Here is a 15,345-nt window from a genome sequence, read left to right as displayed (position 1 = left end):
GTAATATTCCAAAGCACCCAGCCTGTAATAAATAATCAGTGAATAGAATGACTCCAGGAGCCTTGGGGCTACTCGGAGACTGGAAGGCTAGCCACTATAACTTAGGCTTGAGAAAGTTCTTTTGTGCCATGATTGGGGATTTTTCAAAGTTTATGGAGCCACCAACTGTGTATCTGAAAAATTGCTCTGCCTCCAAGCTGTTGAACTTACTTTTAAGAGTCAACACTCAGGGGACAGAGACAGACGCTCTCATATTGGCTTAAACTAAGAATAAAATTTATGGATCTTACAACATGTCTACTGACAAGACTAGCTTCAGGCACGGCTTGATCCAGCTACTTTGAAGTTCTTTGCTAAGATGCTTGAGTTTCTTTGCTATACTCTGCGTGATTGCTTAGACCTACAACAATGAACTTTTCACCATGTCTATGTTGGGAAGATAGTGATTTAGAAGCTGCTGGGACAGCTTCAGTTACTTACAGCTACAGTTGTACCTGTGAGGAGGCAAACATTTTTAAGAGAGATGTACAGGGACATCAGAGAAATTCACACTTGAACAGTAGTCTGAGAAGCAAGAATTTTACAGACAGGCAATTTGTTTTAGGAAGCAGATAATTGGCTTGGTTGTAACACTTGGGACATCTGTATTCAAATCCCAGCTCTTCCACGAGCTATTCAAATCATGGCACATCTGTTAAGCTGTCTGGGTCTTAGTGTTTCCACGCATGTAACTGCTAAGTGGAACTCTTCTGTTCCTAGGATGATGGAAAACCAATGAGATGCTGGGGCTGGCCAGAGCCCTCGACACTAGCCGATGCATTTCCCCTCATATGGATAGCCTCTTACTGCATCCTGGCTGCTACAGGTGGAGCTTTAGCTGAGGGTTCAATGCTACCCACAGTAAAATTGGCACACATTTTATGAGATTACTGTATGCCACCTACTCCATTCTGCTTGTCTCATCTAAGCCATCCCCAAGACTGCAGCTACTAAGAAAGTTATTATCCTGGTTTTACGGTTGGTAGAACTGAAGCCTTAAAAATTTGGATCTGTCAGGTACCAAGGACTGATAAATTCCTGGGTATTTCTACCTAGGGCTCTTGAGTGCACTGTTGGTGCACTTCAGTATGTATTATAGTAGATTCACAGTCTTCTATTAGTAATGGATGTCCCTTTGATGACTTCGTTTCTGGATGATGCTATTGTATTATATTGTATCGTATACCTGTATTCTCTGAACACTAACGTGTTCGTCTTCTGCATCACCCTGAGTTTCCGGCACTCATTTGTGGGTCTGTTTCCCTTCCAGGTGAGCCTTCCAGGTGGTCCTCCTCTCATTGTGATTGCTGCTGCAAGAATGGTAAGGGAGACAAAGGGGAGAGCGGCACCTCCTGCAATGACCTCTCCACTTCCAGCTGCGACAGCCAGTCAGAGGCCAGCTCTCCCCAGGAGACGGTGATCTGCGGTCCTGTAACGCGCCAGAGCAACATCCAGACCCTGGACAGGCCCATTAAGAAGGGCCCCGTGCAGCTGATCCAGCAGTCAGAGATGAGGCGAAAAAGTGACCTGCTCAGGACTCTGACGTCAGGCTCCAGGGAGTCGAACATAAGCAGCAAAAAGAAAGCTGCGAAGGAAAAGCTCTCCATCGAAGAAGAGCTGGAGAAATGCATCCAGGATTTCCTGAAGATAAAGATTCCAGATCGCTTCCCTGAGAGAAAACATCCTTGGCAGTCTGAACTTTTACGGAAGTATCATCTATAGGGGAGGGCTGGGGGTAGTCGCCACTCTGAAATAAACCTCCCCAAAGGAGCACATATGTTAAAGGAAAAGTATCAACTAACGATCCACATTTGTTAGAACACAATAGTCCGTTGATGTACTACTGCCTACTTTAACTAGCTCACCTTAATGTGTAAATCCACAGGGTAGATTCCTTTTCAGACGTGGAACCAGAAGCGAGCTCCTGTGTTGTCCTTTGTCTTTTATTAACTTGATCCCATGTGCTGGGAATCTTCCCTACAGTGAAAGCTGTAGCTGATTAGCTCACAGGCTTTGGGGCTCATGTATCCCAAACCGGATTTTTTATGTTTGTTTTCCTCTCATATTCTGCCTCCTTCCTTTGGCCAAGGATGGGGAAAGAGTCAAGATTTTTATTATTTTTTCTTCGCTTTTGTTTATGGGGTGAAGGGAAAATGGTGGATTTGTGTGATTTTTTCACTTAGATCTCCACGTGCCAGTTTCTATTGACTCCGTATGCATGAGCACTTGTGCACCACAAGCACAATCTATGTCTGTATATACGCACAATGGATGCACACGACCCAGGGCCTGGACAGCCAAGGACTGACATCCTGCTTCCAGCTGCCTCCACAAGAGCATTCAGACAAAGGAACCTCTGCCTCTTCATTAAGACCCTCCTGGGTAGATTTCCCAGCCTCCCTTCCCAATGCTTTCTAACACTGAATAGCCCGCCCCCATCCTCAATAAATTCTCTTTCTTATTTTGAAATACATACCCCCAGGCTCCTTTGCACTGCTGTGCTCTTTCCTTACGTTAGGAGACAGTGGGATGAGCTAGTGGAACACTGTGTGTGTTTAACCAACAAGCAGATGTTCACATCCACAAACATAGCTTTGAGAGGCCCTGCGCTCAGCCTCTCCATTCTTAATTGACAATCCCCATTCTCCACCTGACTCGGAGTTCTAACTTGCCCACATATTATTGATGAGGCCTTTTGTTCAGGCAAGTTCTTTGCATCCCTATGAGTTGTGAAGCTAGGAACAACACCCAATAATTAAAGATGCATCCAGCCTTCGGTTTGCTTGCTTTAGAGGATCTGTTCCCCCACATGCTTCTTCATTTCTCATATGAACTTTAAACTACCCCTGTACATTATTGCTTGCTTGTAGACAGGCTTGGTTGCCTTTGGGATCCTAGGGTTTGGCTGTGGCCACACTATGGTTTAGTCGTACCATTTCTGTAATGTCTGTAAGGACCCACGTGGGTGGCTGGAACACAAAAGTTATGAATTTGACTTTTTAAGCTTTTTTAAAAAATATATTCCTGACCTGTATAGATACAGTCCAAAAGAAATTGTTAACAATGTCTACCCACATGCCTCTTGTCTTCTATTAATCTTCCAATAGTTCTTTTGCTCACTTGTGCTAAATGAATGTCCAAAGACAACTTTTAATTTTCAGCATTTATCACACATCTTAGTGGTAACTGAAAAATGATTTGTCACTATAATGTGCCAAGCATTCCTAATTTTTTGGTGTGTGTGTGTGTGTTTGTGTGTGTGTGTGTGCGCACGCGTGTGTGCGTGCTCACATGTGTGTAGTTAGCACAAGTAATAAAGACAACCAGATAATGTCTATGGGAGGAAAAAAAATCTAATGACCAGTTTCTTTGTTTGAAGAAAACTTTTTAAAAGGTACATCTATTATTGAAACATTTCCTCATTGATTTGTTGATGTCTGTTAGTATATGGTTGTCTTTCTGAATTTTTTGTAATTCTTGACTACACAGGTGGGTAATAGGATAAGGCAATGTTTTCTTGTCCTGATGCTTCAGATAAAGTTTAAAATTTTATTTAAGTGAAAAAGAAAGTTTCCTTGGGGTGCTGAATTGCCAGGAAAATTATCATTTCTGAAAGTATTGTTTTGTGTATTAATATTTTAGCAGATAGTTCATAGATAGCTTTGTGTGTGAACCCTACTAATGCATCTTCATTGTCTCTGTCTCTTGATGGTAAATGAAAGATACCATCATAGTAACTATGGAAGATACTGGGAAGCATTATGGATTTTAATGGGTCAGAAGAATCTGGATGTGAATTGTGGACCAGATGATCATTGACTCACTGAAAGGGCTGTCAGAGAATCTGAGGTTTGAATAAACTAGCCAAAGTCCATTCTCTTAAATTTCAGCACTTAATCATAATGGTGTCAAGAAAGAGAGGCACCCAAGAACTGGGCTGGCCATCAACCCACAGATACTGCTACAGTCTTCACAGAGGAAATGAAACGTCTTACCCACAGTCTTAGAGCAACTGCAGGCTAGACTATTAAGGCATTTTTTTTTTCTTCACGGGTACTGTTTGTGCCCACAGTGAACAAGCTTAGTGGTAGAGACCTGTTGAAAAACAACATATCACTTTCATTTGGGGCTCCCTGTAATGTGACACCTGCCCCATGGTAAAATGTTTAAACAGAAAAGACAAAAAAGCCTGACATCCACTTGTGAGGGTATGGACATGTTCAGAAATCTAGCCCAAGTCAGTAGAAGACTTTGAGGAGGCACCAAGAACATAAAGTCTTAGATTCCCTTTGGCGAGGAGATATTCAGTGTGCTCCTTGCAGTCTTCAGCACACTGGAAAGGATCTCTGGCTAAGTGAGCCCTGAGATTAAGCACTCTGCTATCCCTGGCTTCACAGCCCTAAGTACAATTATGGACAGAGCAATATATGTACAGTTCAGTTCTTGAATGTGGATTTTGACAGGAGCTGTCCATTGTTGCTATGAAGAAATGAATATCACTGGATGGTCAAATGAACTTGACACGTATAGAGACTTAGTTTGGGATGCCTTCTCGGAAATCCTATAAGGTTAAATCCAATAAATTTGGGCAGATCATTCCCTAAATGGATATGAGTCTCCTGAAGTCAGGGATATATTTATAAAGTCCTCCTACCTACTATTAAGAAGGGAACAAAAATACAAAGAACAGAAGGAAAGGAAAACACAAATGTTAACACACTATAATGACCTCTTCTGTGGGTTTGTTTGCTTGTTTTGAGACAGTGTTTCTCTGTAGCTTTGGAGCCTGTCCTGGAACTAGCTCTTGTAGACCAAGCTGGCCTCGAACTCACAGAACTCCACCTGCCTCTGCCTCCTGAGTGCTGGAATTAAAGGCATAGTTCACTACTGCCCGCTCAGAAAAAATGCAGTGATGTATAGTTATGAGTGATCCTGTGAAGTGGCTTCCAAACTACGCTGTGTTGTATCCCTTTGCACATAAGCACAGCTACCCTGCTGGAAAAGCATGCATGCTGAGCTTCTAGAAGGGAGGAGGAGTGCGATGACAAACATGCCCCATAGTGGAATGCCTATTCCAGCTGACTCATTTTGGAGCAATGCTTGATTAAAAGAGGGACCACATGGAACTTCCCATGTATCCGTTGTCCTTGTTTGATTCAGAAGCATCCTTTCCCACAGATGGCAGGTGTCTGTTTATTATTCATTCGCTTAGCCACCCCTGCTTATGATTTCGGGCTGTGTTTGCTTCTCCAGACTCTCCAACCCTTTGAATATCTTTTTTTTCCCCTAAGCATAACATTTTCCTAGGAGGGAAAGAAATGGCAGATACAGCATTTTGAAAAATTGCTCCAGTACAGTTCCTACAAAGAAAGTCAAATTTTGACTCTTAACTTTCTTTTCTTTTTTGGCTGTCAATCTTCCAATTTGGTGTAGAGTAGAGTAGACTAACCCAGAAGAGCCAAGTCTTGGTGTTTCTACCACTGGATACACTGTCACACAATTTGAGTAATGTTGGCCTTATGTTTGGTCTTTGCTAGAATTAATAAGACATTTTCTGTGAACTTATAGGATGAATTCTTTGTCATCTCTACTTGACATAACAATTTTCTAAGGAAAAATGAAGGGAATTATTTTCCCCCTGGTGACTCTGTGGCAGATAAATGTTTTTGCCAATTTGCATGCTGAGTTATAGGTTTTAGCATGGGCCATTTCTCTCTTTAATGTCTTGGTACTGTTGGCATCTTACGGTCTTGATGGCCCACTGTTCCAATTTATTTATTTTCTTTTAGAGTGTCAAAAGAACACACTAGAGAAAGAATCAGCGTGAACAGTGTGTATTTGGGATTACAATAGAGTTAGGTGTCAATGGTAAGGGACTATATAATGATGGACATCTGCGAAGAAATTAGAAGAAATGGAATATGATGGATTGAGTTTTATTTATATTGCCTTCATCATTCTAGCTCGAGAAAAAATGATTATTGTACCCTATTCTTGTGGAAAGAAGAGTCTTCAACTTCAATAACCACAGATTTGTGATGTATTTGCTTTGAAATTTCTGTTCTCATTTTGCGAAGGACATTGGAAAGGGGATTTTTTCCGAGTGACCACTGTTGCAAGTTTTTTTCTTTTTCTTTTCTTTTTTTGTAGCTCAGTAATCATCACACATTAAAACCCATTATGGCACTTTCTGAGGAGGAGATCCTCTTATGTGGACTTCAGAGTCAGCCTCATAAAACTTGAAGCAGGGCCAGGGAAGCTGAATTTTGAGCTAGTATGTTTAATAATTTTGATGGTCCAAGGGCCCCACTTTAAGAAACTGCTATTGAGGAACTAAGGCAGTCAACATGTGATTCAAAGCACATGCCATTCACTGTCACAGAAAATAAAAAGCATGTTTTAGGACTAGGCCACTAGTATTTTTCCAAAATCCATTATATCATTTCATCTGCCTTTCAACCAAAGTCTTCTTCCCATGGTTCTGTGTTTGTGCCTTTCCTTGAGTTGGAAGCCTCTGTCATCACAGCTTTGTCTCTTGGTAGATGGGCCTCCACTCCTCAGTCAGAAAGTCTGTATCATTATAGCTTTAACCCAGGTGAATTGGGAACATCTCTAAGAAAAGTGTATTTTATTAATACCCAACAGCAAATGAAATTAATGACTTTTTTTGGTCAGTTCATTTTATTACTCAGTTTGGATCAAAGGAGCCAGAAAATAATTCATAATTTAATGATTATGCTGCCCCAAAGATGGTTCCGTTGGTGAAATATATAGATAATACCAAAGCAACGTGGAATAATCAATGAATTCAGTTGTTTTATCAGTACAATCCTAAACCACTGAATCGCTTGCTTTGTCCAGTTTGACTCAAGCAAGATATGATGCCCATGGATAATGGAGATGTTGAACCATAACATTAACCAAAAATGTAAAACAAAACTTTGTATATAAGAGTAAGCATATGAGAAAGGACAGAAGGAATTAAAAATGGTGATAACCCAACTGTAAGGACACAAAAGAAATGAAGTGCTAAAATTTTTTCTAGTCTTTCTACCAGAAAAGATTGTTAAACCAGAGTCTCTCTCTCCCCTGTCTCTGTCTGTTTCTGTCTCTGTCTCCCTCTCTCTCATACACACATACACCACAAAGGTCAGAAGGTTACAGTGACTCATAACAGAAGAATAATTGGATAGATGACAAGTACCCTTATAGCACAAGAAACAGAATAATTAACTTGTCGTGAGCATTGATGAACATTGAAATAAATACAAAAGGAAGTGGGGAACAGCTAATGAAACAGATGAACTTGAACAGGTAACTAAGATTATTTGTCAATATAAACATACACACACAAACAACATAGCTCCATCTGTTTCAGTCTGTTGCTTTCCGTCTTCTGCACACCAAGTGGGAAGATGCCTTTATTGCCCCAACTTCCTAACCTCTTAAAACAACAAATTCCTCTTATTAGTGAACAAATTTTAAGTCCTAGAATGTCAGTCATGCTTTATTTAGGGAAACTATTTTTTTTTAAAGACAGGCTCCAAAGCCACAGAGAAACCCTGTCTCGAAAAACCAAAAAAAAAAAAAAAAAAAAAAAAAAAAAGATAAAGAAGAACTTGTTCCCTAACCCAGCAATTATCACGTGGTTTGCTCTGGAGGAGGGTAGGGGCAATTTTCCCATTAATCAGCCTTGTAGAAGCACTTAGAGGCCAACTAGGGAGTTAGTGAGTCCGGACTCTGTGATCTGCTCTGTCTTGTTTAGGTTATTCTTAGAATGAACCCCTAGCTATTACCTGGATTTGCACAATAAAAAAAACAACAAAACTTTAGGTTCTCTCTCTATTTTTTTTACATTGGTTCTATCCATCACTAATAGAAGCAGAACCAGAAAACTGATGTATTACAAAGTAACAAAGAGATATTGTTTAAATTGCATCTGTGTGTATATGGTGTGGGTGGGCACACATATAACTTGCTTTTACATTCATGTTAGGGCAATGGTTATTGATCATTTGAGTACATAGAAAAAGTCTTTGGTTAAGAAATTTAACTTATATTTAAAATTCTGAACAATAGATTACCATTTAGAATACTGACTAATTGATATTGGTCCCCTGATATTATTTTTTATTCTTGTTGTTTTTGAGACAAGGTTTCTCTGTAGCATTGGTGCCTGTCCTGGAACTAAGTCTTGTAGACCAGGCTGGCCTCAAACTCACAGAGATCCGCCTGCCTCTGCCTCCCAAGTGCTGGGATTAAAGGCATGTACCACCATGTATCAGCTAGTTTCCTGATATTATTAAAACATTACACATGTCTGGGGGTGGGGGAGGCCAAACTCCCTGTCACCTTGTGTAAAGTCAATGTAATCTTACATAAAAATAAACAAACAAATAGGAAAGGAACAGAATGTAGTGTCAGGAATTGAACCCAGGAACTAGGGTGGAGATGCAAGGACTCCAGCACTTAGCTACAATTGAAGCGCAGAAGAATGCATTTGGCAGAAGCTAAATTAGAATTCATGTTGGTCATTAACAGTTTTTCTCCATTGTGACCAGGGGTCAGTAGTTTATCTTTTCTGTGTAGACAAACATTTTTAGGAATTCTTTTGGTTTGCACAGACTGTGTTCATTTAAGGCAATTCCTGTTAACTAGGGATGATTTTGCGGCCCAGCAGTCTTTGGCAATAAATACCTGCAGATGTTTTTTGCTATTGTGATGGAGGGGTGCTGCTGAAATCCAGTGAGTAGAGATGAGGGTCATCACCAAAACTCCTCCAGTGCCCAAGAAAGACCCTCACAGCAAAGAATGTTCATTCAAAAATCTAAATCCTGCCTAAAAGAAGAAACTTAACTAAGGAATGCTTTGCATTTATTTTTCTTTCCTCTTTGTTTTTTCTCCAATATAATATCTCTATTGATTCTTTGGGATTTCTACGATCACATTCACTTCCCATTCCTCCCCAATCCACCCTCCCATCCTTGCACCCCACTCCTCCCAAAAAAAGAAAAAATAAAGAAATAAAGGACTACACTAAGTCCTATTTATGCTATCCACTCATTGGAGCATGGTCAAACTCCTAGTGGCCAGTACCTTAAAGCTAACTGAGTCCTTTCCCTGCTAGAAGCCATGGCTTCCTTTCTGCACCATTTCTAGAAAAAAAAACCTCCTTGTCAAGGCACAAGCTAAGAAAGCACAACAATCACCAACTTAAATGTATATGCATTTTATATGATGCCTGATGCAGCCATCCCTTTCTGTAGATGTGAGGGCAGAGGTTTAGAAGAAGGAAAATGCCATCTTTTGGGAGGGCATGAAAGGGAATTAGCAGTCTGGGTCTTAGACAGTCGTGTAATTTCTAGATGAGTCTTTTTGTCTTCCTCACCCAATTACACTTCATAAATGTTACCAATCATGTCAACAGCTAAGTGTATTAGTTCTGGAGCATGTTGGAGCCTTTTGGGTTATGTATGACCCTGTTGGAATGCTTTCTAAGTGATCAACAGTAGACTACAAGATCTCAGACACGAAATCAGGAAGGGGGAGTTAGTTCTCACAGTGGACCAAAGATTCCATCATTTTAACTGTTCATTGTACACTTTATGTTCTTGGGTTGAATGTCCACTCATTGAAGAGGGCACTTAGATCTTGCAAAATATGTTTCATTGTTTTACAGATTTGTGCAGGGCTGGCTCTCACTCCCTGTCTTCATAGACATGACAAGCCTCAGAATCCCTGGGTGCTGAGCCTTATCTAACAGGTTCACGTCAACTCTCTGAGGAAACTTTTGTGGCCTTAAATAATTTGATATCTATTTTAAATTTATCAGACCAGCATTAAAGTGATAGAGTGAAGATCCGATCACTATTACCCCATCTTACAAAAAGGAAACTAGAGACTGGAGAGTTTAAATCAATCAACCAATCAAATATTTGTTTGTGTGTGCACTCATCAAATATTGGTGGGGTGCATGTCATGTAAACATCACTGCAATGAACAGCATAAGCTACTAGGAAATCCAATTTTGAATGAAGAACTTGAATTGAATCCATTTCACACAAACATGTTATTTCTGTACGTTTTCTATATTTATCCTATATGTAAATATTAGATCATCATACTAGAATTATAAGTTCAAAAACAAGTTTTTAAATAATGTATATTAAGGACTTGTCATTTCATGTCAGAAACTCTACTTGGTATTGAATATACCTTATTTCACTAAATTCTTTAATAATCTAACAATGTATCCCCTCTCACTGCCGCTTGCCTTACAGATAAGCTCAATAAAGCTCAGAAAGAAAAAAACAGCCCACAGTCCCATACAACAGTGGTAGAAACGAATTTTCTCTTGGGCTTATTGTATTCCAAAGGCTGTGGACTTAACCGTCTCATAAATAACTGCTTCTCCTTTTTATTCCGAGCTTTTATCTGTTTCTCCTTTTCTTTTACTGTCAGTAATGAGTAGTCAGCATGATCTCTGCCCAGCACCCATTCTAAAAGAAATGATATATTTTAAACCACAACTGCTATTGGACATGAATTTTCAGAGGAGACAAGGAAAAAAGGTAAATTTGGAAGGTAGTTCTCTGTTCTCTCTGCCACAGATTTTACCTTGCACTGCGAACTCTACTAGGGGCAGTCATAGGGCTCAACTGGCGGCACTCTGTCTGGTCCTAAGAGATGCTCACCCTAGGCTGGGTTCTGTACAAGGAATACCCGAGACTGCTTGCCATGCTGTGTACAGGGCACCAGGGAAAATTTCAAAAGACATCCAACAGGTGGGTAATTGGGCCACATGTGTTACACAGGCGTGTGTCCGTGTACCCTTCTGCTTTCTCATTTTGACTTTTAAGCAAATATTTGGTTCTTTTTTATTCAAGTCAGATCAAAATACAAATACACTGGCTTCCCGCATCCCACAATGTCTCGTGATTGCTCTTCTAAGCTGGGGTGGGGAATCAGGCAAAAAAACAAAACAAAACAAACAAACAAAAAGGCAACGAAATGCAAGAATGTGTGTAAAGAGCATGAGTATCTGGGTGTTTTGTGTGTTGGTGTATAAAATGCATGTATATATGTATATATATGTGTACATCTATCTAGATGTATATATATATAAATAGTTATATATCTATACATATGTATACACATAAACATGTAGCTTGAAACTTTGAAATTTTGAGTTTAGGAAACTAATTATTACAGTTTACATTGGTTTCCTAGATAGTCTATTGTAGTTCTGGTTTCCAGAATTCTCTTCTACTATGAATGTATATATTTATTAATGATGCAGAGAATATGATACAAATACCTAGATTTATCTTCTATAGATAAAACAAACAAAAAATTGTATTTAAAGAAATGCCAAACCATTGGTTTGAATTTCAAACTATGTGTTTCAAATTTGCTCATGACAAGAACAAAACAAAAGGAGAGAAACAAAATGCCCACCAAATGTAAGTGGTGATTTCTAAGAAGAAAAGAAAGAAATGATAGCACAAAACCACTGGCTATTCTCAGTGTGATTTCACTGGCCTTTCAATTCAATTCCTCTCTCATAGTCCAGGGGCTCAATGCAGCCTGCACGATTGTGACTTAAACTGCTTATCAGCCTAATTATTTTGAAGTTACAGCAATCAGTTAGAAATATTCATATGGTAAATAGGTGCCAAGTCTCCAGGGCACATTGAGCACACCAAACACTCTCCAGTCTCCTGCCAATCACTCTTTCAGACTGTTTACACAAGGACCAAAAAGTTGCTCAGAAAAGGAGGATCAGAGTCAAGCGAAAGGAAGCCTGTCTTACTTGTTTGGATATCCGATAGACAGAAGAGATAAATGTCTAAATTTACGGCAGAAAGATAGACTACATGCTCAGTCAGAGTCAAGCGCCTTGGAGATTGTGGGAGAATGGGAGAGGTGTTTGAATTTAACCTGTGCAAGCTTCCCGGGGGCTTCATGGGATCAGGTTGTAAGCACATAAGCCTGACCCTTCAAAGAGTCTGTCTCTCAAGCCAGGGCTCAGCTGATAGAGCAAGATCCCTCCTCCCGGGGATCTGTGCGGAGTGTCCACAGAACCAGACACCCAGGTGCACCAGTGGGCGAATTTTCTCCATGAGCCCTCTACAGATGTGGTCTTGAAGGCTTGAGGAAGAAATGTTTTCTTTTTGCTTTTTAATTAGTTGTTCTAATGAAGTTTGCAGTAATTTTTTGTTCCTAGCAATTTGGATCAGATGGGAAGTTTTATACCATCCTGTCTTTGAGTTTCCTTTCAATTTTCTTCTGCTTGTTCTTTTTCTTTTTCTTTTTTTTTTAAGGAAACTGAATCAGAACAGTTTTTTTTTAAAAAAAACATGTTTTGGCTGTTTTAGAGAATGGTATGGCAATTAGTTTTGAAAGCATGCAGGGTGGGGAAGTGAAGGTATCAACATTGCTCATTACTGTCCCTCGATATGGTATAAAAAACTGGATTAAAGATTTATTGAAATGTATCCTATCCAAAATGTTCAGAGACACTAATTTAGGAGAGCTTCGTTCAAGCTTCCATGAAACTGGTTAATGGGATCAGCTTCCAGCAACACTCTTTAAACTGGCAATAGTGTTCAGCTAAGTCCATAAAAAACGACTCTTTGTGATACTGGGAGGAAGTTAAAAAAAATTAAGTTCTCATTCCCCACATCTCTCATAACAAGCAGAGCACTACACAAAACCCAATTAACAGAGGATTTCTTTAAATTAAATGTAATTGCTTAAATAATATCCACATCACCCCTGACCCTTCTCGACTATGGGGCTGTACCGAATAAGCAATCAGGAGATCTCCAGACCCATTCAGCAGGGATTCTCACATTTCTTTTCTCTTGTCTCGGACGCTTTGAATGTGAAGTCACCCCACACATGGAAGCATCTGGATTTTGCTAGAAGTAACACTGAGTGGTGATTGACAGGGGCCTTGCTCATGTTCCTTTTTTGCTGACCACATTCTGACACTTGATGATGAATCAGTTTGTTGCACATTGATATATCCCAAGTGACACCTATTGAAATTACCTCTTCGCTTTTCCAGTGCAGTTTGCTTGTACATACGTGTACTGTCAACTTGTTTACAGGTTCTTTTGTGTGTAATTGTGATAGCGGATTTAGCTCAAGCCCTAAAGGAATCTGTTTACTGAATGGTGTTAAAAATGAATGTGCTTATTACAGTATAAACATCATTAATTATGGACTCACATGAATGCATGTCTATATGTCATCAATTTCCATCAGCTCAGAGATTCAACAAGAGTCTGCAGTCTGTGAATAGCAAAAATACATAAACTGCTGTGACTGGTAACTTAGTAACTGTTTTAACTTGCTTTGTAGCACTGTAGATCTTAGCCTGCTGTATTTCTTTCTTATATATTTGATTTTTGAGAGAAACATGGTTAAAAAAAGAAAGAAAGAAAGAATATCAATGTCCCAGTAGAATTGCATAGCATTTTGGCAATCACTGGTCAACTCAGAAGGCAAACACCTACAGATGGGACAATAGCCTGAGCAGCACATGGGTGTATTCATACATATGTCTATGTATGTAAGAGCTGAAATGCTAATGGCTGCCATCCATCCTCACTGCCAATGGAAACAAACTTTCTTCTTTGGAATCACTGATGGAAATGGAAAGGAATAATTTTCTATTAACTGCTTTCATATTTTGTTTCATTCTTATAGTAGGGTAGATGATACAGGTGCAGTATCAGTATTGTAAAACTGTGTAGCAAAAACTACAAAAGTAATTCTGTGGATATATTTTAAAAGGCAGAACAGAAACTATATTTCAGATTCTTGTGTGAATATAATTACAAAACTAGTTAACTATTTTTATGTGTTTCCATAATGAGTCCATTTCATATACATTGTAATTTAGCACCCATCATAATAAATCATTTGGTAACATTTAGTTGTTATATATATATATATATTTTAAGTACATATAAAAGATCAATGATTCAAAATTATTTCATGCTAACTCAGCATTTTACATAAAAGAAAAAAATGTTAGAATTGGTTTATTTCTAGTTTGATATGGCAGGTTGCCAAATGGGGTACAAGAAGAAGGAGAGTGATAAATTATTTATTTAACACAGAGATTTAATATATTTAATATTAAACTGTTATCAGGACAGTGAATGGAAGCCCTGCCTCTGTCTCTTGTTGATCGGATAGTTTTGCAATAATTATTTATGAAATATCATCAGGCCCTGGTTTCTTCATTTGTACATGTAAAACAACAGATAATAAGATTCGGGTGAAAATTAAATCAGATAATCCAAAGAGATAATTTATCAGTGTCTGACACATCAAATAGATAAAATAATGACTCATAAAGCCTCATTCCTACCACTCTGAAAATGCCAATTTTAAAATGGAGCTTGGCTTCAGCACTCTAAATGTCTGAATATATTTATCTCCTGTTCGTAACTAATGAAATTGCCTATTATCCCTTATGATTTTCAATCAAAAGGGGAAATTATAGAAGAAAAGTATTTCCTCAGATAGGAATTTTAAAAATAACTTGGTCTTTTGCAATGGTGTAGTGCATCAAGCAGAACCCTTCTCCCAAGAAGAACACACTCAAAAATGGAAAGAATTGAATGGTGTATAGTTTGATAAATAGAATATCTTTCATGCATCCCACTTTGTAATTTCAAAGTCTTCTTCATAATATTCAATGTGATCTCTATGAACTTTTCAGTAAAGAATCTTTTCAAACTTGTTAACCCAGAGTCTCCGACACTTTGCTCTTGAAAGCTGTTATTACTGACCCATTCCTGGACAAGTATAAGAGGAAAAAAACCCAAGACTCCAAGAGGGGGAGGTTCTGTTTCAGGTGCGGAAGACCTGGGTTTGGAACTGTGGCCTCAGGCTAAGTCTTCTTTACACAGCTCTCATGTAAATGACTTTGGGAAGTTTATGGGCTTATTCTGACTCTATAGCATCCCGCCCCCCATGAACCTAGTACCAAGCAGGAGAAAGGAAGGACTCCGAGACACAGGCATCCGTAGATGCAGTCACCATGTGGGGTAAGGTGCAGGCTCTGGTTTGTTTCCACACGCTGACTTCTCAGTTGTCTCTATTAAAAAAGAAATCCTTCTGCTGACCCCAGAAGACCCAGGGGACTAAGAACTTACACAGACAAAAGGAATAAGGATGTTTGAGAGGGACTTTCCACATGCATTACTAGGTGGAAAGCTATAGGGCTTCTTGGGAAAAACTCACCCTGTGCTGAGAAAGTGGGAAGTCCAAGAAATCTGAAACCCC

The 15,345-nt window shown here is 39.2% G+C and overlaps 1 protein-coding gene across 1 annotated transcript in view; it reads left to right on the top strand.

The window, feature by feature from the left end:
• Kctd16 (potassium channel tetramerization domain containing 16) overlaps positions 1-14,804 on the top strand; it is a 273,700-nt gene extending 258,896 nt beyond the window's left edge. The window contains exon 3 of the mRNA XM_075968766.1: positions 1,310-14,804. Within this exon, the coding sequence (XP_075824881.1) occupies positions 1,310-1,761 (452 nt within the window). The 3' untranslated portion in view covers positions 1,762-14,804. The remainder of the gene's footprint in view (positions 1-1,309) is intronic.
• The last annotated feature ends 541 nt before the right edge of the window (positions 14,805-15,345 follow it).

This window comes from Microtus pennsylvanicus, chromosome 4 (assembly GCF_037038515.1).
Source record: "Microtus pennsylvanicus isolate mMicPen1 chromosome 4, mMicPen1.hap1, whole genome shotgun sequence".
Lineage (NCBI taxonomy): Eukaryota > Metazoa > Chordata > Mammalia > Rodentia > Cricetidae > Microtus > Microtus pennsylvanicus.
Note: the sequence above shows the minus strand (reverse complement) of the source record. Positions and strands in the feature narration are given on the sequence as shown.